The 27,011-nt window shown below is 36.8% G+C and overlaps 1 protein-coding gene across 2 annotated transcripts; it reads left to right on the forward strand.

Annotated features, from left to right (window-relative positions):
• Nucleotides 1-251: 251 nt before the first annotated feature.
• LOC144195581 (uncharacterized) lies at nt 252-26,645 on the forward strand. Of its 2 annotated transcripts, none has more exons than XM_077715315.1 (76): nt 252-384; nt 876-979; nt 1,063-1,152; nt 1,217-1,335; nt 1,427-1,546; nt 1,802-1,883; nt 1,946-2,013; nt 2,778-2,852; nt 2,973-3,024; nt 3,122-3,209; nt 3,402-3,531; nt 3,839-3,958; nt 4,046-4,198; nt 4,292-4,442; nt 4,552-4,648; nt 4,922-5,051; nt 5,207-5,374; nt 5,647-5,721; nt 5,839-5,907; nt 6,082-6,213; nt 6,690-6,867; nt 6,941-7,092; nt 7,176-7,274; nt 7,386-7,499; nt 7,942-8,025; nt 8,127-8,243; nt 8,443-8,535; nt 8,648-8,764; nt 9,080-9,172; nt 9,290-9,406; nt 9,469-9,561; nt 9,672-9,788; nt 9,851-9,943; nt 10,056-10,172; nt 10,488-10,580; nt 10,691-10,807; nt 11,090-11,182; nt 11,296-11,412; nt 11,475-11,567; nt 11,684-11,800; nt 11,890-12,006; nt 12,087-12,308; nt 12,521-12,703; nt 12,878-12,931; nt 13,137-13,208; nt 13,368-13,487; nt 13,743-13,931; nt 14,618-14,827; nt 15,037-15,249; nt 15,562-15,693; nt 15,982-16,170; nt 16,377-16,586; nt 16,795-17,007; nt 17,319-17,519; nt 18,024-18,116; nt 18,227-18,343; nt 18,626-18,718; nt 18,832-18,948; nt 19,011-19,103; nt 19,220-19,336; nt 19,426-19,542; nt 19,623-19,844; nt 20,057-20,239; nt 20,414-20,467; nt 20,673-20,744; nt 20,904-21,023; nt 21,277-21,465; nt 22,152-22,361; nt 22,571-22,783; nt 23,096-23,227; nt 23,516-23,704; nt 23,911-24,120; nt 24,329-24,541; nt 24,853-25,053; nt 25,334-25,501; nt 25,721-26,645. In XM_077715315.1, exons 1-76 carry the CDS (start codon nt 329-331, stop codon nt 25,814-25,816), a joined length of 9,837 nt encoding a protein of 3,278 aa, XP_077571441.1. In that variant the 5' UTR covers nt 252-328; the 3' UTR covers nt 25,817-26,645. The 2 variants fall into 2 exon arrangements, with proteins under 2 accessions (XP_077571441.1, XP_077571450.1); XM_077715324.1 differs by having other exon boundaries at nt 7,386-7,472.
• The last annotated feature ends 366 nt before the right edge of the window (nt 26,646-27,011 follow it).

The raw sequence follows: 27,011 nt of genomic DNA on the forward strand, positions 1-27,011 counted from the left end.
ATTTTCTTTTTACAGAAAAAAGAACACATTTGTCCAGGCAATTTGGGGTGTTCAACCAGCATACCATGCATGGTTTGGTGAAACTGTAGTACCTGGAGAAAACCCACGCAAGCCCATAGGAACATGCTAAACTAAGACATAGTGTCAATAACACACTTCGGTTGATAGATGGCGGTATTGCACCCAAGTGTAGTTTTGCCAACCAATATAAAGGCGCAGAGAAAAAAGTATCCGAAGAAGAAATTTGAATTTTTGAATGCGTTTTGTTCAAGTGTGGCGATATTCGGGGAAATTTTCAATTTATAGTTGTTGACTTTCAAGCGATCCGATGGCTGAGGAATCCGCTGTGAAAGTCTGTGTTCGAGTGCGTCCTTTTATTGAAAGGTAAGTTTTCTTTTCTTAAAATTTGGCACGGCATGTTTAACAGACTGGACTAAAGTTGGGTGCATCATTTTCAGTTAATATTTACGACACAGTCCAATTTGATTTAGCAACAAATGGGGAGTTTTGCTTTAAACCCTTTCATCTACGATGAATGCCGTGTTTTACTACACTGCAACGGGAGAAGATAACATGCGGTAGTTTACCAATACAAATGCAGGATTTTCCAGAATGCGGCAAAATGGTTTGAATCAGAGGGATATATTGAAAATTAAATAAAACGCCCTTACGCAAGTTCTGGTGAGAGAATGGAAATTGTATTATAAATCAAATATATTGTTATTATTAAGCAATGAATGTATTGCTCCGCCTCGTTTCATTATACCCCAAATGGAGACCAATATGTAATGTGTAACAAAAACCTCAATTACTAATTGCACAAGTTCACCCTCATTTGCATTACCAGGCCATGATTGAGCATTTTTGTCTTGCAGAGAAGAAAGTGATTCATCAGAGCCAGTGGAGGTCTTTTGGGAAGCCAAAGAGAACATAGTACGTCAGCTTGATGATAGGACGTCGACAAAGAGTTTTGCTTTTGGTATGCATTCCTGCTAATCATTGTTATGGATCAGTACAACCAAGCATAGCAAAATTAATTGTACACTTTTGTTTTTTCAACAGACAGAGTTTTTACAGCAGAAGGAACAACTAATCAACTATACCAGGATATTGCAAAGCCATTGGTCGTTTCAACTGTTGAAGGATACAATGGTTTGTAATAGAATCTAACCTTATCCCGTGCATTTCTGAATTTTCCTCTCTTGGCTTAAAATAGGCACTATATTTGCCTACGGCCAAACAGCCTCTGGCAAGACTTTCACAATGATGGGGAGTGATATGAATCCTGGAATTATACCACTGGCTGTTGATGATGTCTTCAGAACCATTAAAAAGGTCAATTAGGGTCTTTGCTTTCTGATCATGTTAATATGTGATATGGAGTACTCAATAATTTATTTCTGAGGTTTTCCATTTTGTTCTCTAGTGTCCGAAGAAGGAGTTTCTTCTCAGGGTTTCTTACATGGAAATATACAATGAAACTGTGACTGATCTGCTTGTTGACAGCTGGAAAAGGAAACCTCTTGAAGTCAGAGAAACTATCAATGTAAGTTCGCTTTTAATCATTTTTCTGAACCACTTTTATTCTGTTTTTTTAACACAACATAGTGACATCTTCATCACCCGACTTTGTTTTTTTTATTGTGCATCTTGTTTTAGAAGAGATTTGCAGAATTGTATTAAGTTATTTACTTGCTCAATAGAAGCAGCAACCTTAAAAGCTTTTTTTTAATCATTTTGAATTGTGGTCATTCACCGTACTTTTTATTTTATTTTTTATGTTTTTATTTACTGTGTGTAGAAAAACATCTATGTGGCTGACCTGACTGAAGAACTTGTTACCAGTCCTGCACAAGCTCTGGCGTGGATCCGTAAAGGAGAAAGTAAGCCCAAAGACTTGGCTGGTCTAATAGAATTTGCATTCACTGTGTGTTTGACCCTGCAGAAAACCGTCATTATGGAAGTACAAAAATGAATCACCGCAGTAGCCGCTCACATGCCATTTTTCGAATGGTAAGGACTTTAATATCCATTTACATTTATAACCATTTGATTTGACTGTATCCTCTTTGCAACAGTCTCTTGATCCCTCAATTGGTGTTTCTCCTTTGCCTAAAACCAGGGGTGTCAAACCCCCTTTGGTCTGCGGGCCAAATACAGCTTGATTTGAGATCAAGCGGGCCGGACCAGTAAACTCATTGCAAAATTACATAGAACATACAATAAGCCCACTTTTTTTCCTTTGTATTAGTCACTAATACTAATAATTAGTGCAAATAATGAGTAAATTATCAAAATGTTTATTAACAGAATTTTCCTTTTATGTTATGAACAAGAGAATAACATAAGAACATAAATGTCAATTCATTTTGTCTGCACGTACTAAAACAATGCCCCCCCAAGCGGATAATACAAGAACTACAAATTTAAAAGAAAATTCTTTTTTTATATACAATGCAGCTTTCTTCCCCGGGCCGTACCAAACCACCAGACGGGCCGGATCCGGCCCGCGGGCCGTATGTTTGACACCACTGCAGCTTAACCACTCATACAATGGTTTTTGCAAGTTTTGTACTTGGGTTATCATTATCTAATCGGTGATGTTAAATTTTTAAGAAAAGACAAAAACCCCTCTGACAAAATGTTCTAAATTTGGTTTTGATTCTTATATTGCATTTGTTTTGATGAAAATTATTGTTCTTCAGTCCTATGGACAACCGATCCCCATCCATGATACTAATCATTTCATCAACAACAAATACACACCTGTGCTTTAGATCCTAGAGAGCCGTGAAAGAACTGACCTGGCGTCTGGTGAAAATGCAGATGGAGCCATCATTGTTTCCCATTTGGTAAATAATTAACTAGTAAATTGTATATATCCTGTGAAAATGACATAATTTGGCTTAAATTCTGATCACGTGATACGGATCGAAGAAATAACTTTTTTTTTTTTTTTATGTCCTTCTCAGAATTTAGTTGACCTGGCTGGATCAGAGAGAACGAGCCAAACTAGGGCTGAAGGTAAAGTACACTTTTCATCTATAATTGAAGTCTCATTTGCTTTAATGACTTGTGAACTTAAGTATAAAAATATTCACTTTAAAATGACTTTTTTAAGGTGCCCGCTTGAAAGAAGGCTGCAATATCAATAGCAGCCTTTTCACACTCGGACAAGTTATAAAGAAACTAAGCGAAGAAAGCCAAAGGTATGTAAAATATCGGCATCTGCCATGCAAATTTGTCATTTGTTATTGCTGCTTCACTGTAGTTACAGACACTTTTGAAGGTGACCTTGCGTGAAATTCCAATTTAATTGTGCCATCCCCAACCCCCCCCTGCTTGTATTTTGTGTAAAGTGTATTTGATTAAATGTTCTAATATTAACATTTTCTTTCCAGGAATTTCATTAACTACAGAGACAGTAAATTAACACGAATTCTTCAGAACTCCCTGGGCGGAAATGCTAAAACGGTCATCCTGTGCATGATCACAACCGCCTCACTCGATGAGACACTCGGCACACTACAGGTTGGAATATATCCCTGTTTCTCATGTATTTTTTTGTTTACAGGTCAAATTCTAAGAGTGTTTGTGTATACTGGCAATGAAATTTTGTCATTGAATTTTGTTCATTTTGTTTTTAATTGAGTGCAACTCCAAAGCAATATCTAATCTCAATTTACTATTTCTCTGACTGAGACGGATATTTCTTTCATTACAAGAGGAGTTCCAGCACTTAAAAAAAAAAAAAATCTTGTCTATTCTATGGATTGACGTGCACCATTCTGCTTGACGCTAACTGTTGTTTGATTTAGAATTTTTTATTTTTGTACAGTTTGCCAGCGCTGCAAAGAAAATGAAAAATGATCCACATGTCACAGAGGTTTCTGATGACGGTGCACTGCTCAAAAGATATCGTAATGAAATTGTAGACCTCAAAAAACGGCTTCAAGAGGCAAGAAACCCTGCAGTTCTTTTATCTGAACAGGTTCTATTGAATATTCTTTTTACATGCATGACCAATGTGACTTCCACTTTGCAGGTTTCTTCTGTAACCCAAACCACAGCTACAGAGAAAGAGGAGCTTTTTCAAATACTCCAGGAAAAACAGCAACTTCAATTAGAACAGGAGGACAGAATAAGAAATCTTACGGAGCTACTGGTCACTAGCAACAACATGACTTCAGTACAACTGGTAACAAGTGCTCAAAATAGCGTGATAGTATTGGCATTCAGTTTTTTTACATTTTGTTATTGTCCTAACAACCCATGCTATACTGTTTCAAAGGTACCCAAACGCAGGGTTACATGGGGAGGAAAAATGCTGCGCCATCCCATGTTACCTATTCCTGGCACTGATTTGCCATATGATAGCTTTTCCGAATCAATCTGTCCGAGGACAAACGCTTATCCGTCCAGTATGGAGAAGATTACTGAGGGTAAGAATCCTACCGAGGTGGCTGTAAAAGCCACATTACAATACTTATTGCATGGTAATTTCTCCTGTAATACTAATGTTGTGCATTGGGTAACCTCTTTCAATTGAAGGTGAATTTTTTTCCAACTGGACATTTCCTGATGAGCCTGAGCCAGATGACACCAAATCTTGTGAAGACTTTGTTACATTGCGTAGCTCCGAAAACAGGTGGAGTATACCTAAAATAGTATTGTTATTACTGCTGACTTATAGTCATGTTTTTTTTTTTTTTTTTTTTTAAGCGCAAGGCATCAATCACCTGTATGTACGTGCGTGGAAGGAGTGATGTCATTTATATGACATTAAATGAATGAATTTTTATTTGGTGATCTTGTGCTTCATTTCAATTAATTTAGATTTTTGTAAGAAGCCCTCACTTTAAAAAAAAAAAAAGAGTAAGTTTAGTGTATATATATTTAGGATTGTTCTGTTTGTCGACAGGGTGGCAGAACTGGAACTACAACTTCAAAGTATGGACCAGGAGAAACGGAAAGCCTTGGATCAAATTGAGGCTATGAATCAAGAGGCAGCAGAAGTAAACCTCAAGCTCCAATCGGAAGCTGAGGAAAAGGTACAGTATTAATTCAACAGGTGTTTTTTTTTTTTTTTTTTTTAATGGGTGTCTCCTAACCCAAAGGTCCGTCCCCCCGTTAACGTTAAATGTACCAGCAAAATGACATACATGAATTAACTTCTGAAGACTCTTTCTTCTGAATGTATTTTTAGGAGATTTTGGCTTCTGAGCGAGAGTATCTCCTGCAGCAGCTAGACGTCCTCAGGACAGATGCCATAAGAAAAGAGGAGGAGGCTACTGGGCTTTCACAAAAGCTGCAAGAAAAGTTGGAACTGGAGGAGTTTCATTGCCTCGAGAAAATGTGTGCTAAAGAATGTGAGGTAATTAAGAACAAAACCCTGTTGTCAAACACGACGACTAGACTGTTCTTTTGCATTTCCTTTACAGGTGGCAGTATCTTAACAATCGTTTTAAATGATCTGCAAAACATCAGTCTGTTCTTGTCTCGCTCATCTTAAGATCAGTCATATCCCAAAAATTTAAATGTACTACAAACAGAAAATGGCTAAAATGTTACAATTCTTGGAAAACAGTCGAGTGTACCTCTTTTTAAACGTTTGTTGGCATTTCGTTTATTTTTATGGTCCTACAGATCGAGTTACAAAATGAAATAAGCCTATTGAAAAATCTTATGGACTCCCGTGAGCTCCAATTCTTGGAACTTAAGGTGGGTTGAATAAATTCTGATTTCCATTTTGCCTTTTGCATGCATATACAATTATTATTTAATTGCATTGCAATTAAACATCAAATGCATTTGTTACTATTTTTTTCTTTGTTGAAGAACAATGTGGATATGGTTTCCAAAGAGCTGAAAGATAAAACACAAGTTGCCGATGATCTTCAGAATATGGTATACAGCCTTTTTTTTCCCCAAATGTTGATGCCTAGATAAGCCATTGGTAAACGAGGGAACATTTTTAATCCAAACTTTTGTATCTTTTAATTTTAGGATGTATAGCTCTGGGCTAGCAGTTAGATATGATACCAGATGAACTAATTGCACTATCTTCTTGCTTCCTTTAAGTGTGGTAAAGACTTGGTTGAAGAAGTGGCAAACCTTCGTCACTCTCTAGATGATGCGCAGCATTTTGGCAAAGAGACCAAGAAAGAATGGGCGCTACTACGCAGTGAAAATATTGCTCTGGAAGAGATGAAGGTAACTAATTAGGCAAAAGACATTCACTTCACCAAAACTTTTGGGTTTGTCAATAAACGCTAAACAAGAGGAGTATAAAATTCAAGAGGAGGCAATTTTATCTGCAAATTAAAGGATACAATGGAAAAAAAATGCCACCTCTGGTTGCTTTCTCTCCTTAACACTTTTTCCCCTCGCTAAACCAACAGCATGTCCTCCTAGCTTTCCTAATTTTACTTCTGCTTAGTTTCTGAGTTATGCTGCCTATTACAAAACATATATATACTATTGTTTCTTTTGCCAATATCTTTTACTTTTGGTTTATTTTGTTGCATTGAAGCATTTAATTTTTTTTAATAGAAACTAATGAATACATTTTCAAATCTTTTTATCCAATTCATCTAAAAATGAGTCCCTCACCCTCTATATTTTATATTTTTTCATATTTAAATCGACTTGTTAGGTATCTCATCTTATGGTCTTCATCACTGTTTCAGATGACCCTGACTACAAGTGATGAAAAAATGAAAGCAGAAGTCGACAGCCTACGTAAACAACTCGAGACTGAAAAATCAAAGTTTAAGAAGATGCAGACGGATCTCCAGAAAGAGCTTAATGTTGTTTTTAATGAAAACGCCAAACTATTTGCACTTTGCGATGGCAAACTCCCCAAAAGTAGGTTTTATCAAAGTCACCCAGCACAACACTGCAGCAGCTGGTTTTGACAGTGAATGTTTTCCATGTAAAGATATCATGGATAGCGTGGAGCTGGAAATGACAGTGACCAAGCTGAAAAAAGAGCTGGAGGCATCTCAACAAGCCGAGGGACTCTTGAGTACTCGGCTAGAAGAACTCGGTTCACTTCAGGCGGACCAAAATGAATTGAACAACCTTGAGAAGGTATTTTTTATTTTTTCATTTTTTTCATTTCTTAATACTTTAGATTTTATTGAGAAAAAAATATCTTATTGCCTTATGTTCAGATTTCTGCAGAAGAGTTAGAGAAGCTAGAGTTGGCCATTACGACTATTACTGCAGAGAGAGACCAGCTCAAGATGGATCTGCAAGAAAATATAGACATGGTCAGCTTCTGTACTATTGTTGCACTTTACCTTTTCATCTCTGGGCCACAAGCTATGTTTTTCCAGAGTAATGGTCTGAGCTCATTCTGTATGTATTTGGCATCACAACAGGTGATTGAGAATCAGGAAGATCTCCGGAACTCCCTTGGAGAAATAGCGGCTCTGAAACAACGTGTCAAACAGTTGGTGGGAGCGACGGTGAATGTTGAAGAACTTAGAACACAAGTAAGTTGCCGATGCATATGAAAAATGAAGTTACTGTTGCCTTGTGGCCAACATGTTTAGTTATAATCCCGATGAAAGCTCAAAGGAAAAGAAGACTGTCTGTGCTTGTGGCTTCATTTTCATAATGAACGCTTGGAGGATATTTTTATTGTTATAAAGCCTACATGTACACTGCAACAAGAAGCTACATCTAGATTTAAATAAGTCGCTTTCAAACTACAGAACAGCACAGTGCTGATTGGTTAGCATGTCTGCCTAAATTAAATCCCAGTCTCTGAACTTCCTGTGCAGTTTGGGGGTCACCATTGTCACCGACACTCAGAGTTAATGATTGATTCTCTTTAATGACCCAAGTCCAGTCTTAGAAAGTATTTATTTCCATGTGCATTGTTTTTCTTCTTCTTCCATAATTGCAACACGCACTTTGTTTTTCCCACTTTAGAGTGAACAGCTTGAGGAAACTCTACAAGTGGTCAGTGAGCAGAAAAAACAACTTGAGGTAGAGCTGCAACAATTTGTTGCTGAGGTAAATGAAGATTCTGCTTATCTCTTCTGCAAATGAATACCGTGCATTCATTTTTTCCCCACTCCATATAACAACTAAAAATGTTCTTCTATTTTGTTCAGGCTGCTGAGAATGAAAGCCTTCTGCATTCTCTCAGATCACAGCTTCAAGAGCAAGTTCTGAGAAATAATGATATTGAAAGCACAGATCAAGAGTATCGAGCACAGCTGCAAAATCAGGTATGTTATATTTCTTGTAAATTGGAAGACAAGGTAAGCATGGTACAACTAGCACACATTACTTTTCAACAATAAAACGTAGTATTTTGCTGGGGATTTTGTTCTGTACAATGTGATTTGTGTACAATTGAAGGTTGAAAGTATAGCAAATTGTCATTTTCAGTTTTTTTACCCTAATGCCAATTTTCCCCCACCACAGACACTTAAGTGTGAGCAATTGGAAGCTACCCTACAAACGGCTTGTGAGGAGAAGAAACAACTAGAGGCAGAGCTGCAGCAGTTTATTGATAAGGTATTTTTTTAGGTTTGCTCCTGTTCATGCTACAGATCATGAGAAATGATTTTAGTATAATGGATTTCTTTTTCACTCTATGTAACTGAACTAGTAATTTCGTATTTTTAAGGCTGCAGAGAATGAAAACCTTCTACATTCACTGGAAACTCGGCTTCAAGAGCAAGTTCAGAGAAATAATGATGTTGAAAGCCCAGATCAAGAGTATCAAGCTCAGCTGCAAAATCAGGTATGTTATATTCCTTGTAAATTGGAAGACACGGTAAGCATGGTACAACTAGTACACATTACTTTTTTCACCAACAAACAATATTATATAATACATGTTTGTAAAGCACAGATTTCTCGAGTCATTACTGATTCTGCCTGTATCTAAATGTGCTGTATTCTTTTTTTATATAGTAGTTTCAATACAGTAGCAATGTGGTATTTTGCTGGGGATTTTGTTCTGTACAACATAATTTGTTTACAGTTGAAGGTTGAAAGTATACCAAATTGTCATTTTCAGTTTTTTTACCCTAATGCCAATTTTCCCCCACCCCAGACATTTAAGTGTGAGCAATTGGAAGCCACCCTACAAATGGCTTGTGAGGAGAAAAAACAACTTGAGGCAGAGCTGCAGCAGTTTGTTGATAAGGTATTTTATTTTTTAGGTTTGAGCCTGTTCATGCTACAGATGATGAAAAATGATTTCAGTATACATATAATGGATTTCCTTTTCACTATGTAACTGAACTAGTAATCTTTTTTTAAGGCTGCAGAGAATGAAGACCTTCTACGTTCTCTGGAAACTCAGCTTCAAGAGCAAGTTCAGAGAAATAATGATATTGAAAGCCCAGATCATGAGTATCAAGCTCAGCTGCAAAATCAGGTATGTTATATTTCTTGTAAATTGGAAGACAATGTAAGCATGCCAATTTTCCCCCACCACAGACACTTAAGTGTGAGCAATTGGAAGCTACCCTACAAACGGCTTGTGAGGAGAAAAAACAACTAGAGGCAGAGCTGCAGCAGTTTATTGATAAGGTATTTTTTAAGGTTTGCTCCTGTTCATGCTACAGATCATGAAAAATGATTTTAGTATAATGGATTTCTTTTTCACTCCATGTAACTGAACTAGTAATATATTTTTTAAGGCTGCAGAGAATGAAAACCTTCTACATTCTCTGGAAACTCAGCTTCAAGAGCAAGTTCAGAGAAATAATGATATTGAAAGCACAGATCAAGAGTATCAAGCTCGGCTGCAAAATCAGGTATGTTATATTTCTTGTAAATTGGAAGACAATGTAAGCATGCCAATTTTCCCCCACCACAGACATTTAAGTGTGAGCAATTGGAAGCTAGCCTACAAATGGCTTTTGAGGAGAAAAAACAACTAGAGGCAGAGCTGCAGCAGTTTATTGATAAGGTATTTTTTAAGGTTTGCTCCTGTTCATGCTACAGATCATGAAAAATGATTTTAGTATATATATAATGGTTTTTTTTCACTCTGTTACTGAACTAGTAATATCTTTTTTAAGGCGGCAGAGAATGAAAACCTTTTACATTCTCTGGAAACTCGGCTTCAAGAGCAAATTCTGAGAAATAATGATGTTGAAAGCACAGATCAAGAGTATCAAGCCCAGCTGCAAAATCAGGTATGTTATATTTCTTGTAAATTGTAAGACAACTAGCACACATTACTTTTTTCAACAACAAACAATATTATATAAAATGTTTGTAATGTACAGATTTCTCGAGTCATTACTGATTCTACCTGTATTTAAATGTGCCGTATTCTTTTTTATGTAGTAGTTTTAATACAGTAGAAATGTTGTATTTTGCTGTGGATTTTGTTCTGTACAACGTAATTTGTGTACACTTGAAGGTATAGCAAATTGTCATTTTCAGTTTTGTTTCTCCCTGTGATTTTTTTTCCTTACCCTAATGACTGCCATTTTCCCCCACCACAGACACTTAAGTGTGAGCAATTGGAAGCCACCCTACAAACGGCTTGTGAGGAGAAAAAACAACTAGAGGCAGAGCTGCAGCAGTTTATTGATAAGGTATTTTTTTAGGTTTGCTCCTGTTCATGCTACAAATCATGAGAAATGATTTTAGTATAATGGATTTCTTTTTCACTCCATGTAACTGAACTAGTAATATATTTTTTAAGGCTGCAGAGAATGAAAACCTTCTACATTCTCTGGAAACTCAGCTTCAAGAGCAAGTTCAGAGAAATAATGATATTGAAAGCACAGAGCAAGAGTATCAAGCCCAGCTGCAAAATCAGGTATGTTATATTTCTCTTAAATTGGAAGAAGACTAGCACACATTACTTTTTTCAACAACAAACAATATTATATAAAACATGTTTGTAATGTACAGATTTCTAGAGTCATTACTGATTCTACCTGTATTTAAATGTGCTGTATTCTTTTTTATGTAGTAGTTTCAATACAGTAGAAATGTTGTTTGGCTGCGGATTTTGTTCTGTACAACATAATTTGTGTACAGTTGAAGGTTGAAAGTATAGCAAATTGTCATTTTCAGTTTTGTTTTTCCCCCACCACAGACACTTAAGTGTGAGCAATTGGAAGCTACCCTACAAACGGCTTGTGAGGAGAAAAAACAACTAGAGGCAGAGCTGCAACAGTTTATTGATAAGGTATTTTTTTTCAGGTTTGCTCCTGTTCATGCTACAGATCATGAAAAATGATTTAAGTATAATGGATTTCTTTTTCACTCTATGTAACTGATCTAGTAATATCTTTTTTTAAGGCTGCTGAGAATGAAAACCTTCTGCATTCTCTGGAAAATCAGCTTCTAGAGCAGGTTCAGAGAAATAAAGATGTTGAAAGCACAGATCAAGAGTATCAAGCTCGGCTGCAAAATCAGGTATGTTATATTTCTTGTAAATTGGAAGACAATGTAAGCATGCCAATTTTCCCCCACCACAGACATTTAAGTGTGAGCAATTGGAAGCTACCCTACAAACGGCTTGTGAGGAGAAAAAACAATTAGAGGCAGAGCTGCAGCAGTTTATTGATAAGGTATTTTTTTTTTTAGGTTTGCTCCTGTTCATGCCACAGATCATGAAAAATGATTTTAGTATAATGGATTTCTTTTTCACTCTATGTAACTGAACTATTAATTTCTTATTTTTAAGGCTGCAGGGAATGAAAACCTTCTACATTCTCTGGAAATTCAGCTTCAAGAGCAAATTCTGAGAAATAATGATGTTGAAAGCACAGGTCAAGAAATAAAAACTCAGTTGCAAAATGAGGTATGTAATAACAATAACATTAACATCACTATTGAAATCTTTTCTTCTGGAAAATAGAATTCTACAGTTAATTTTTTACTCTCGTTAAGGTTGAAGATTCTAAAATCTTGCTAGATTCTCTTCAAAGTGAAATTCGAGAGCTGAAAAACAAGAGCTGTGAAATGGCCAAAGTCAGTGAAGAGAAGGAGTTGCATTTAAACCAAGATGTAAGTTAAAGATAAATTGTCACACTGGTAGATTTATTCATCTATTGTTGCTCCCTATTAAATTCCCCTCTTTTAAACAGATACAATTTTTGAGAATGGAACTTGAGGCTGTGAAAGAAGAAAAAGAGAGGTTTGCTATGGAAAAACTAACAGAACATAGAGCCTCCATGGAAGAGATCCAAAAGTTGCGGGGCAAAATGACATCTCTCGGTGAAGAGAAAGATAAGATCCTTGACAATTTGGAGGAACTGAGCCAAGAAAAGAGTGAGCTCAATGCACAACTGGAGGATAAAATCGAGATGGTAAGGGATCTTTCAAACATGAAGACTTCTTTAAATAGTGGCTCAAGGACAGTTAATATTTTCTCTTGCGGGCAAGAAGCAGGGTGTCACTTTAAACTTGGTGAATGTAATCTCATTGTGTATAGTTTTCAAAAATAGAAATTCCATGCACTATGGCAAATTTTGTTTTAGGATTATGTTAGGGAGAACCATAACAATTTCCTTCCTTACAGGTGATAACATTAAAAGAAAAACTTGACCATGTTGAAAATGTTCAATTATCTGAGAAGAATTCCACTTTGGAACAGCTGACTTGCAGTATGAGCACTCTCAGCGAGGAGCGAGCTCAGTTACAAAAAAAGATAGAAGAACTCGTAATTGAGAAAGAACATCTCAAATCAGAACTCCAGGATGTGGTAAGTGTGGTATAATTGTGTCGTCAATTCATGTTTTAATTGTAAGCGAAGACCAATTTTTGTGGAAACTATTTTGAGAGCTATAGATGGTTCATTTGTTTCATTCCAATAATGAATGAGTGTCTATTATCAATAACAAATTGATTTACTCATTTGGTTTTTCCCCGATTACAGATGGGTTCGACTCAAGAGCACACGAATGAGAAAGAGACTCAACTACAGCAAGAAGTAAGTCTTATTTTTTTTTACTTTTTAATGCATTACGTCTAATGGGAAATGGATAAGTTTTGGTAAATGAACCAATGCCAAATTTTATCCGGAAAAGCAACCACAAGTTCTGTCAACTAGTTAAAACTATATTTTGATGCCTTAGTATGAGGAAATCGTTCAGCTACTGTGGATGATTATCTCTCACAAATACTAATTGATTTAGGTGCAACAACTGGAAGAACTAAAAATAGAAGAGAGGCATGCAAAGGTTCAAGCTGAGGCCAAAACATCAGAGGTTTGTTATTTGTCTAGTTTTATTTCATGAATTAATGAGGGCCTATCCTAATAATTGTTCATTATTACTTGGTCATGTCTACTAAAATTCACTAAAGTTCATTCTGCACTCCTTAACATTCATGGTTTCTTTTTTCCTATATTCTTGTTCACATTTCAGGGGCTTATTGAAGCAAAGGCCTTTACATCTTCACTAGATGAAAATAATTTAAATTGTGTCCAGAAATTGCCAAATGTGACTGCATCATCAGGGCTGGAAATGTCATCTTTGCAGCTCCAGGTAAATGATTTTACCCAAGTAAATAGAAACTCCTCAAAAATAAAATGTCAAAATATTTTACTGTATATTTTAATTTTTAGATTATTGAAAATAGTTTGACTATGAAACATAATAGGTTTTCTTTCCAACCACACATTTCAACTGATGATTTCATTTGTGAGGGGTATTATACGTTTTTTAAATGATTTCTCTTTGCTTTTACATTTCTTCACCCTCTATCTGACATGCCTTTTAATTAAATGTGTTCTTTTACAGGAGATATTTGGAAGATTTGAGCACTTTATACATACATGTTCCTCTGATCATCCCATAATCAGAGATAAAATCCTGACAAAGGAATGTTTCCTGAATGAATCGGACGCCTTTCCACAGGCCACACTAAAAGCCCACGGCATGGTCATTGGGTTTGGACCCCAGAATTTGACGCTACTTTCTCATTATATTGTAAGCAACAATCGTCTTTCATTTTATGTCCTCAGTCATTCTTAATCAACTGTTTTAGTGGCATCGATGATGATGATGATGGAAATCCAATCATGCTGATATATTGACCTTTCTGCTTTGAAATTCCAATTAGTCTAACACGAGTAAATATTCAATCCATTTGAACATTAGAGGCTAGTACAGTGTTGCCTCGCTACTTCGCGCTTCAGCTGTCGCGGACTCGGAGCTTCGCGGATTTTTTTCAAGAAAAAATAAATAAAAAATGTAAAGATATTAAGTTAAAATTATAAATTACATCATTTTACAAGAGGTGGAAACAAAATATTCAATAAGAATTAGTAATTGCATCAAAGAAATGGTCAATAACATGGTGATAGTTCAGGAATCGCATTGATGACGACATGGCTGTTTACAGGCGCATCTTCACCGCCCATAAAAAACAATGTTCACAACTCCCAATAACGGTGTTTCTTACGTGCAAAAAAACTGCAGAATATTCTCCATACGGACTACTATGGTGTTTTTGCTTGGTGGTGCTTTTGTGCAGGTGTTAGAGGTTTCTTTAAGCATTTTTGAAGGGGCACCCCTACTTCGCGGAAATGCACTTATTGCGGGGGTCCCGGTCCCCATTAACCGCGATAAGCGAGGGAACACTACTCACATTGCTCTGTACATTACTTTTCCAGGGTACCCTTCTAGGATGGGCAAGGATCCATAAGGGGGCTTTTCAGAAGTTAGTGGAGGACGACTTCTCCATCTTTGAGAAGGGTCGTTGGCTGGATTTGTTGCGAGGCAGCTCACAGGCGCTCAGCTGCTCTGTTCAAGACTTGGAAGCTGACCCAGGCCAGGGTCACAGTCTGAGTGAACTCCTTACAAAAAGACAGGTGTATGTGCAGGTAACCATTGCATTTTAGGCCTCTATATTGTATCTATACACTTGAGTGAGAAACCTTTCCTTCCTTGTTTGTTGGTGGAGAGAATGATTTTTGGCGTTTTGTGCCCAAAGCAAAATGGTGGCAAAACGCACATTGTCACAAATAATATCCCAACAACTAATCTTCATGTTTGATCCTTTAAAATGTCAAAATATTGATTTGTTTTATAGAAAATGGAAAACACTTTGAGGTGCCTTTGGGCAGGCTTGGATTCTTACCGTGAAGAACTTAAAGCTGAAGTCAAAGAAAGGGAGAGGTTCTCAGCGCAAGTTCAAGAAGAGTTGAACAAGGTTCCGTTAGTTATGAGTGGACTGGATAGCCTTTTTCGGGCTGAGTCTGTTTGGAGATCTGGGGTGAAGGAACGGAGAATCAAGTTTTTGCGGGTATGTTCTTTGTTTCTAGTCATTATTTGTATTTTTTTTTTTAATTAGAGAGCATTTTGCAACTGAACTAGCACTGAAGCTAAGTTGGGGGCTGAGGCACAATTGTCCAAAATCTCTATTTTTTTTTTAGACTTCATCATAAATATTCTGTTGTTTTGATAGTCATGTAACAAATCCCAGCTAATTGTTTGCCGAGAGCATGTCTTTGCCCTGACAAACAGCAAACCCCCGATGGCACATATGAGTGAATTTTTGGGAATGTTACTGTTAAATGACCTATGTGAAGGAAAGCTTATTTCTTAATTCCTGCAGGGCATGCTCGATGAGCGGGTTGCTCAGCGTCAGGAATTGCAGCAACTGAAGTCAAAAGCAGAGTGTCAACTACAAAGAGTAAAAACCGTTCGTGCCATTCTGCAACAAACACTGGAGGACACGCAGCTTGAGGTAAATTATTTCACCCAAATAAAATCTATTCTTGTGTTATTCCTTATTTTTATGTTTTTTTTTAATCAAAACTCCTTAAAACTAAAATGGCGAAACATTTGACTGTCTATTTTGATTTTTAGACTATTGAACATAGTTTTCAACTATTAAACATGAGGTTTTTCAACGACACATTTCAACTAATGATTTCATTTGAGTGGTATCGTAGGTTTTTAAATGATTTCTTTGCTTTTACATTTCTTCACCCCCTTTATCTGACATTCCTTAATTAAATGTGTTCTTTTACAGGATTTATTTGCAAGATTTGAGCAATTTATAGATACATGTTCCTCTGCTCATCCCATGACCAAAGATAAAATGCTGACAATGGAATGTTTCTTGAATGAATCGGACCCTTTTCCGCACGCCACACTAAAAGCCCACAGCATTGTCATTGGGTTTGGACCCCGGAATTTGCGGCCACTTTTTCATATTATTGTAAGCAACAAAACTTTTATTTTTATGTCCTCAGTCATTCTTAATCAACTGTTTTAGTGGCATTGATGATGAGGATGGAAATCCAATCATGCTGATATATTGACCTTTCTGCTTTGAAATTCCAATTAGTCTAACACGAGTTAATGTTCAATCCTTTTGAACGGTAAAGGCTAGTATTCACAATGCTCTGTACATTTCTTCTCCAGCGTATCCTTCCACAATGGGCAAGGCTACAGAAGATGACTTTTCAGAAGTTAGTGGAGAACGACGTCGCCATCTTTGAAGAGGGTCGTTTGCAGGATTTATTGCGATGCAGATCACAGGCGATCAGCTGCTCTGTTCAAGACTTGGACGCTGATCCAGGCCAGGGTCACAGACTGAATGAACTCCTTAAAAGAAGACAGCTGTATGTGCAGGTAACCATTGCATTTCAGGCCTCTGTATTGGAACTACTATACACTTAAACAGGAAACCTTTCTTTTCTTGTTTGTTGGTGGAGAGAACATTTTTGGCATTTTATGCCCACATCAAAGCAAAATGGTGGCAAAACACACATTTTGTCACATAATATCTCGATGTTTGATCCTTTTTAAAATTTCAAAATATTATTGATTTGTTTTAAAGAAAATGGAAAACACTTTGAGATACCTTTGGGCAAGCTTGGATTCTTACCGTGATGAACTTTCAACTGAAGTCCACGAAAGGGCGAGGTTCTCAACGCAAGTTCAACAAGAGTTGAACAGGGTTCCGTTGGTTATGAGTAGACTGGACAAGCTTTTTCAGGATGAGTCTGTTTGGAGATCTGGAGTGGAGGAAAAGAGAAACAAGTTTTTGCAGGTATGTTCTTTGTTTCTAGTCATTATTTGTATTTTTTTTTTAATCAGAGAGCATTTTGCAACTGAACCAGCACTGAAACTAAGTTGGGGGCTGAGGCACAATTGTCCAAAATCTCTTTGTTTGAGACTGTTCATCATAAATATTCTCTGTTGTTTTGATAGTTTTGTAACAAATCCCAGCTAATTGTTTGCCGAGAGCATGTCTTTGCCCTGACAAACAGCAAAGCCCCGATGGCACATATGAGTGAATTGTTGGGAATGTTACTCTCAAGTGACATTTGTAAAGGAAAGCTTATTTCTGAACTCCGGCAGGGCATCATCGATGAGCGGGTTGCTCAGCATCAAGAATTGCAGCAACTGAAGTCACAAGCTGAGTGTCAGCTACAAAGAGTAAAAAACATGTGTGCCATTCTGCAACAAACACTAGAGGACACCCCAACAGGATCTGAGCAAACTTTGGTCGGTGACAACCAGCACCTTATTCAACTTCGTCAATCTGAGGAGGAAGTAAAAGTGAGTGTCCTCAAAACTGAATTTTACATGTACAGTGTGTTTGTTTTTATATTTTTTTAAATAATATCCCTGAAAAACCAAAGCAATAGCTGCAGGCTATTAAACCTAGTGTTCGGTATTAGCCTACCTTTTATAAATAATGATGTTGAAAGCACAGATCAAGAGTATCAAGCCCAGCTGCAAAATCAGGTATGTTATATTTCTTGTAAATTGTAAGACAACTAGCACACATTACTTTTTTCAACAACAAACAATATTATATAAAATGTTTGTAATGTACAGATTTCTCGAGTCATTACTGATTCTACCTGTATTTAAATGTGCCGTATTCTTTTTTATGTAGTAGTTTTAATACAGTAGAAATGTTGTATTTTGCTGTGGATTTTGTTCTGTACAACGTAATTTGTGTACACTTGAAGGTATAGCAAATTGTCATTTTCAGTTTTGTTTCTCCCTGTGATTTTTTTTCCTTACCCTAATGACTGCCATTTTCCCCCACCACAGACACTTAAGTGTGAGCAATTGGAAGCCACCCTACAAACGGCTTGTGAGGAGAAAAAACAACTAGAGGCAGAGCTGCAGCAGTTTATTGATAAGGTATTTTTTTAGGTTTGCTCCTGTTCATGCTACAAATCATGAGAAATGATTTTAGTATAATGGATTTCTTTTTCACTCCATGTAACTGAACTAGTAATATATTTTTTAAGGCTGCAGAGAATGAAAACCTTCTACATTCTCTGGAAACTCAGCTTCAAGAGCAAGTTCAGAGAAATAATGATATTGAAAGCACAGAGCAAGAGTATCAAGCCCAGCTGCAAAATCAGGTATGTTATATTTCTCTTAAATTGGAAGAAGACTAGCACACATTACTTTTTTCAACAACAAACAATATTATATAAAACATGTTTGTAATGTACAGATTTCTAGAGTCATTACTGATTCTACCTGTATTTAAATGTGCTGTATTCTTTTTTATGTAGTAGTTTCAATACAGTAGAAATGTTGTTTGGCTGCGGATTTTGTTCTGTACAACATAATTTGTGTACAGTTGAAGGTTGAAAGTATAGCAAATTGTCATTTTCAGTTTTGTTTTTCCCCCACCACAGACACTTAAGTGTGAGCAATTGGAAGCTACCCTACAAACGGCTTGTGAGGAGAAAAAACAACTAGAGGCAGAGCTGCAACAGTTTATTGATAAGGTATTTTTTTTCAGGTTTGCTCCTGTTCATGCTACAGATCATGAAAAATGATTTAAGTATAATGGATTTCTTTTTCACTCTATGTAACTGATCTAGTAATATCTTTTTTTAAGGCTGCTGAGAATGAAAACCTTCTGCATTCTCTGGAAAATCAGCTTCTAGAGCAGGTTCAGAGAAATAAAGATGTTGAAAGCACAGATCAAGAGTATCAAGCTCGGCTGCAAAATCAGGTATGTTATATTTCTTGTAAATTGGAAGACAATGTAAGCATGCCAATTTTCCCCCACCACAGACATTTAAGTGTGAGCAATTGGAAGCTACCCTACAAACGGCTTGTGAGGAGAAAAAACAATTAGAGGCAGAGCTGCAGCAGTTTATTGATAAGGTATTTTTTTTTTTAGGTTTGCTCCTGTTCATGCCACAGATCATGAAAAATGATTTTAGTATAATGGATTTCTTTTTCACTCTATGTAACTGAACTATTAATTTCTTATTTTTAAGGCTGCAGGGAATGAAAACCTTCTACATTCTCTGGAAATTCAGCTTCAAGAGCAAATTCTGAGAAATAATGATGTTGAAAGCACAGGTCAAGAAATAAAAACTCAGTTGCAAAATGAGGTATGTAATAACAATAACATTAACATCACTATTGAAATCTTTTCTTCTGGAAAATAGAATTCTACAGTTAATTTTTTACTCTCGTTAAGGTTGAAGATTCTAAAATCTTGCTAGATTCTCTTCAAAGTGAAATTCGAGAGCTGAAAAACAAGAGCTGTGAAATGGCCAAAGTCAGTGAAGAGAAGGAGTTGCATTTAAACCAAGATGTAAGTTAAAGATAAATTGTCACACTGGTAGATTTATTCATCTATTGTTGCTCCCTATTAAATTCCCCTCTTTTAAACAGATACAATTTTTGAGAATGGAACTTGAGGCTGTGAAAGAAGAAAAAGAGAGGTTTGCTATGGAAAAACTAACAGAACATAGAGCCTCCATGGAAGAGATCCAAAAGTTGCGGGGCAAAATGACATCTCTCGGTGAAGAGAAAGATAAGATCCTTGACAATTTGGAGGAACTGAGCCAAGAAAAGAGTGAGCTCAATGCACAACTGGAGGATAAAATCGAGATGGTAAGGGATCTTTCAAACATGAAGACTTCTTTAAATAGTGGCTCAAGGACAGTTAATATTTTCTCTTGCGGGCAAGAAGCAGGGTGTCACTTTAAACTTGGTGAATGTAATCTCATTGTGTATAGTTTTCAAAAATAGAAATTCCATGCACTATGGCAAATTTTGTTTTAGGATTATGTTAGGGAGAACCATAACAATTTCCTTCCTTACAGGTGATAACATTAAAAGAAAAACTTGACCATGTTGAAAATGTTCAATTATCTGAGAAGAATTCCACTTTGGAACAGCTGACTTGCAGTATGAGCACTCTCAGCGAGGAGCGAGCTCAGTTACAAAAAAAGATAGAAGAACTCGTAATTGAGAAAGAACATCTCAAATCAGAACTCCAGGATGTGGTAAGTGTGGTATAATTGTGTCGTCAATTCATGTTTTAATTGTAAGCGAAGACCAATTTTTGTGGAAACTATTTTGAGAGCTATAGATGGTTCATTTGTTTCATTCCAATAATGAATGAGTGTCTATTATCAATAACAAATTGATTTACTCATTTGGTTTTTCCCCGATTACAGATGGGTTCGACTCAAGAGCACACGAATGAGAAAGAGACTCAACTACAGCAAGAAGTAAGTCTTATTTTTTTTTACTTTTTAATGCATTACGTCTAATGGGAAATGGATAAGTTTTGGTAAATGAACCAATGCCAAATTTTATCCGGAAAAGCAACCACAAGTTCTGTCAACTAGTTAAAACTATATTTTGATGCCTTAGTATGAGGAAATCGTTCAGCTACTGTGGATGATTATCTCTCACAAATACTAATTGATTTAGGTGCAACAACTGGAAGAACTAAAAATAGAAGAGAGGCATGCAAAGGTTCAAGCTGAGGCCAAAACATCAGAGGTTTGTTATTTGTCTAGTTTTATTTCATGAATTAATGAGGGCCTATCCTAATAATTGTTCATTATTATTTGGTCATGTCTACTAAAATTCACTAAAGTTCATTCTGCACTCCTTAACATTCATGGTTTCTTTTTTCCTATATTCTTGTTCACATTTCAGGGGCTTATTGAAGCAAAGGCCTTTACATCTTCACTAGATGAAAATAATTTAAATTGTGTCCAGAAATTGCCAAATGTGACTGCATCATCAGGGCTGGAAATGTCATCTTTGCAGCTCCAGGTAAATGATTTTACCCAAGTAAATAGAAACTCCTCAAAAATAAAATGTCAAAATATTTTACTGTATATTTTAATTTTTAGATTATTGAAAATAGTTTGACTATGAAACATAATAGGTTTTCTTTCCAACCACACATTTCAACTGATGATTTCATTTGTGAGGGGTATTATACGTTTTTTAAATGATTTCTCTTTGCTTTTACATTTCTTCACACTATCTGACATGCCTTTTAATTAAATGTGTTCTTTTACAGGAGATATTTGGAAGATTTGAGCACTTTATACATACATGTTCCTCTGATCATCCCATAATCAGAGATAAAATCCTGACAAAGGAATGTTTCCTGAATGAATCGGACGCCTTTCCACAGGCCACACTAAAAGCCCACGGCATGGTCATTGGGTTTGGACCCCAGAATTTGACGCTACTTTCTCATTATATTGTAAGCAACAATCGTCTTTCATTTTATGTCCTCAGTCATTCTTAATCAACTGTTTTAGTGGCATCGATGATGATGATGATGGAAATCCAATCATGCTGATATATTGACCTTTCTGCTTTGAAATTCCAATTAGTCTAACACGAGTAAATATTCAATCCATTTGAACATTAGAGGCTAGTACAGTGTTGCCTCGCTACTTCGCGCTTCAGCTGTCGCGGACTCGGAGCTTCGCGGATTTTTTTCAAGAAAAAATAAATAAAAAATGTAAAGATATTAAGTTAAAATTATAAATTACATCATTTTACAAGAGGTGGAAACAAAATATTCAATAAGAATTAGTAATTGCATCAAAGAAATGGTCAATAACATGGTGATAGTTCAGGAATCGCATTGATGACGACATGGCTGTTTACAGGCGCATCTTCACCGCCCATAAAAAACAATGTTCACAACTCCCAATAACGGTGTTTCTTACGTGCAAAAAAACTGCAGAATATTCTCCATACGGACTACTATGGTGTTTTTGCTTGGTGGTGCTTTTGTGCAGGTGTTAGAGGTTTCTTTAAGCATTTTTGAAGGGGCACCCCTACTTCGCGGAAATGCACTTATTGCGGGGGTCCCGGTCCCCATTAACCGCGATAAGCGAGGGAACACTACTCACATTGCTCTGTACATTACTTTTCCAGGGTACCCTTCTAGGATGGGCAAGGATCCATAAGGGGGCTTTTCAGAAGTTAGTGGAGGACGACTTCTCCATCTTTGAGAAGGGTCGTTGGCTGGATTTGTTGCGAGGCAGCTCACAGGCGCTCAGCTGCTCTGTTCAAGACTTGGAAGCTGACCCAGGCCAGGGTCACAGTCTGAGTGAACTCCTTACAAAAAGACAGGTGTATGTGCAGGTAACCATTGCATTTTAGGCCTCTATATTGTATCTATACACTTGAGTGAGAAACCTTTCCTTCCTTGTTTGTTGGTGGAGAGAATGATTTTTGGCGTTTTGTGCCCAAAGCAAAATGGTGGCAAAACGCACATTGTCACAAATAATATCCCAACAACTAATCTTCATGTTTGATCCTTTAAAATGTCAAAATATTGATTTGTTTTATAGAAAATGGAAAACACTTTGAGGTGCCTTTGGGCAGGCTTGGATTCTTACCGTGAAGAACTTAAAGCTGAAGTCAAAGAAAGGGAGAGGTTCTCAGCGCAAGTTCAAGAAGAGTTGAACAAGGTTCCGTTAGTTATGAGTGGACTGGATAGCCTTTTTCGGGCTGAGTCTGTTTGGAGATCTGGGGTGAAGGAACGGAGAATCAAGTTTTTGCGGGTATGTTCTTTGTTTCTAGTCATTATTTGTATTTTTTTTTTTAATTAGAGAGCATTTTGCAACTGAACTAGCACTGAAGCTAAGTTGGGGGCTGAGGCACAATTGTCCAAAATCTCTATTTTTTTTTTAGACTTCATCATAAATATTCTGTTGTTTTGATAGTCATGTAACAAATCCCAGCTAATTGTTTGCCGAGAGCATGTCTTTGCCCTGACAAACAGCAAACCCCCGATGGCACATATGAGTGAATTTTTGGGAATGTTACTGTTAAATGACCTATGTGAAGGAAAGCTTATTTCTTAATTCCTGCAGGGCATGCTCGATGAGCGGGTTGCTCAGCGTCAGGAATTGCAGCAACTGAAGTCAAAAGCAGAGTGTCAACTACAAAGAGTAAAAACCGTTCGTGCCATTCTGCAACAAACACTGGAGGACACGCAGCTTGAGGTAAATTATTTCACCCAAATAAAATCTATTCTTGTGTTATTCCTTATTTTTATGTTTTTTTTTAATCAAAACTCCTTAAAACTAAAATGGCGAAACATTTGACTGTCTATTTTGATTTTTAGACTATTGAACATAGTTTTCAACTATTAAACATGAGGTTTTTCAACGACACATTTCAACTAATGATTTCATTTGAGTGGTATCGTAGGTTTTTAAATGATTTCTTTGCTTTTACATTTCTTCACCCCCTTTATCTGACATTCCTTAATTAAATGTGTTCTTTTACAGGATTTATTTGCAAGATTTGAGCAATTTATAGATACATGTTCCTCTGCTCATCCCATGACCAAAGATAAAATGCTGACAATGGAATGTTTCTTGAATGAATCGGACCCTTTTCCGCACGCCACACTAAAAGCCCACAGCATTGTCATTGGGTTTGGACCCCGGAATTTGCGGCCACTTTTTCATATTATTGTAAGCAACAAAACTTTTATTTTTATGTCCTCAGTCATTCTTAATCAACTGTTTTAGTGGCATTGATGATGAGGATGGAAATCCAATCATGCTGATATATTGACCTTTCTGCTTTGAAATTCCAATTAGTCTAACACGAGTTAATGTTCAATCCTTTTGAACGGTAAAGGCTAGTATTCACAATGCTCTGTACATTTCTTCTCCAGCGTATCCTTCCACAATGGGCAAGGCTACAGAAGATGACTTTTCAGAAGTTAGTGGAGAACGACGTCGCCATCTTTGAAGAGGGTCGTTTGCAGGATTTATTGCGATGCAGATCACAGGCGATCAGCTGCTCTGTTCAAGACTTGGACGCTGATCCAGGCCAGGGTCACAGACTGAATGAACTCCTTAAAAGAAGACAGCTGTATGTGCAGGTAACCATTGCATTTCAGGCCTCTGTATTGGAACTACTATACACTTAAACAGGAAACCTTTCTTTTCTTGTTTGTTGGTGGAGAGAACATTTTTGGCATTTTATGCCCACATCAAAGCAAAATGGTGGCAAAACACACATTTTGTCACATAATATCTCGATGTTTGATCCTTTTTAAAATTTCAAAATATTATTGATTTGTTTTAAAGAAAATGGAAAACACTTTGAGATACCTTTGGGCAAGCTTGGATTCTTACCGTGATGAACTTTCAACTGAAGTCCACGAAAGGGCGAGGTTCTCAACGCAAGTTCAACAAGAGTTGAACAGGGTTCCGTTGGTTATGAGTAGACTGGACAAGCTTTTTCAGGATGAGTCTGTTTGGAGATCTGGAGTGGAGGAAAAGAGAAACAAGTTTTTGCAGGTATGTTCTTTGTTTCTAGTCATTATTTGTATTTTTTTTTTAATCAGAGAGCATTTTGCAACTGAACCAGCACTGAAACTAAGTTGGGGGCTGAGGCACAATTGTCCAAAATCTCTTTGTTTGAGACTGTTCATCATAAATATTCTCTGTTGTTTTGATAGTTTTGTAACAAATCCCAGCTAATTGTTTGCCGAGAGCATGTCTTTGCCCTGACAAACAGCAAAGCCCCGATGGCACATATGAGTGAATTGTTGGGAATGTTACTCTCAAGTGACATTTGTAAAGGAAAGCTTATTTCTGAACTCCGGCAGGGCATCATCGATGAGCGGGTTGCTCAGCATCAAGAATTGCAGCAACTGAAGTCACAAGCTGAGTGTCAGCTACAAAGAGTAAAAAACATGTGTGCCATTCTGCAACAAACACTAGAGGACACCCCAACAGGATCTGAGCAAACTTTGGTCGGTGACAACCAGCACCTTATTCAACTTCGTCAATCTGAGGAGGAAGTAAAAGTGAGTGTCCTCAAAACTGCATTTTACATGTACAGTGTGATTGTTTTTTCTATTTTTTAAATAATATCCCTGAAAAACCAAAGCAATAGCTGCAGGCTATTAAACCTAGTGTTCGGTATTAGCCTACCTTTTATAAATATAAAGCCCTTTCCTCCAAATCCATTGTAGCTCAAATGGCTTTTATAATACTTTTTAAGCACCTTGGCATACTTTCAAGTGCATTCAATAAAGTTGTGTCTGCCAGCTTTTCCGCATTAAATTGTAGGAATACATTTTACAGGTTCTCTGTGCAAAGATTAAACAGCTAGAAGAGGACCTGGTTCAAGCCAACGACTCTGACTCTAAAAGCAAAATGGCCACTCAGGAACTGCAGACAATGCTGTTGACAAACCAGGCACAAGTTGAAGAGCTCAAGAATGTCATAAAGGATCTCATGACACAGTTGGAGGTTGGTTTTTTCCAAACTATCATACTATTTCCATAGGAAAGTAGTTGAAGATCTCTCTCTCTCTCTCACACACATGCACATTCTCAATTGAACTATTTACGCACACTACTGAAATGAACTCGCTGCATACGTGCACGTGTAATAATTGAGATGCTGGAGAGTTTTGGATTATACACCCACCGCCCCCTAAAACAAACCCCACTGTTTTCCCTGATACAGACACCCGAAGCTGCCGAACTGCAAAAAGTCCAAGCTCAACTGTTCAAGATGGAAATGGAGTTGAGAGCTGCTGTTGATGAGCATCAAAAAGAGTAAAGTCTAACCATTATAGTACTAGTACTATATTCTCCCCATTTTAATAACCTGCTTCCAATGATTTATTAGTTATTTATTTGTCCACTTGGTGAACGCTTTCACCATCATTATTGTACAGGATTTTTCATGTTGTAATATGCTATGCGATCACTTCCCCTTTTTTTCAAATGACTTTTGCTAACTTTGTTTCCTCAATACCACGTTATTTTGAGTATTTGTCACTCTTAGCTTGATAAAACGAGTTGAGCTAATTTGAATGATCTAGTTTGGTTGTTCTGAATAATTAGAACTTGAAATGTTAAGTTGTGCTAAATTGAAAAGGTCATTTATTGCTATACTTGAAATTTTAATTTGTGCTTATTTGAAATGTTATGTTGCATGAACTTAGCTCTAGTGTTGCTTCCAATAAGTTCAAATGTTCGCTTTGATGCAATATTACTGTTGACAAAATAGGCATCCACTTATGTGGGTTTTATCGTTCCGGTGTGATTTAAATTCGTTTTCCACAATTATACATTCATTCAGTGTTAACCCTCCCAGTTTAAATGAATTTGAGTCTATACCTGTCAATGGCAGTCATTGATTTAATTCATCAATGTGTCACTATTCTTTTCCTGCGGTTCTTTGTAATTTGAATTCCTATTTATTGCTTTTCTTATTATATTAAGGTATCGTGCTGAACAGAAAATGTGGTATTAGTATGACTAAAATACATACTACTACATGCTGTTGTAACACTGGTAAATATGTTGAAATACTTCTAATGTTTGTTTTTTGAGGAGTGTAAAAGCATATGACTATAAAACTCAAAACAAACAAACAAAAAGCACTAGAGTCTGCCTTGCTCTCTCTTTTTGTGTCACATTTAAGTTATTTTTGCTGTGTTAATACAGACAGTGTAAACAAAAATTCCAACACTTTTTAGTGTATTGTTACTATGGCAGCCAAGCATTTGTATTTCATTTTCTTTTTAAAGAAAAAAGAATACATTTGTCCAGGCAATTTGGGGTGTTCAACCAGCCTACCATGCATGGTTTGGTGAAACTGTAGTACCTGGAGAAAACCCACGCAAGCCCGTAGGAACATGCCAAACTAGGACATAGTGTCAATAACACACTTCGGTTGATAGATGGCGGTACTGCACCCAAGTGTAGTTTTGCCAACCAATATAAAGCCAAAGAGAAAAAAGTAGCCG

This window comes from Stigmatopora nigra, chromosome 1 (assembly GCF_051989575.1).
Source record: "Stigmatopora nigra isolate UIUO_SnigA chromosome 1, RoL_Snig_1.1, whole genome shotgun sequence".
Taxonomy (NCBI): Eukaryota; Metazoa; Chordata; class Actinopteri; order Syngnathiformes; family Syngnathidae; genus Stigmatopora; species Stigmatopora nigra.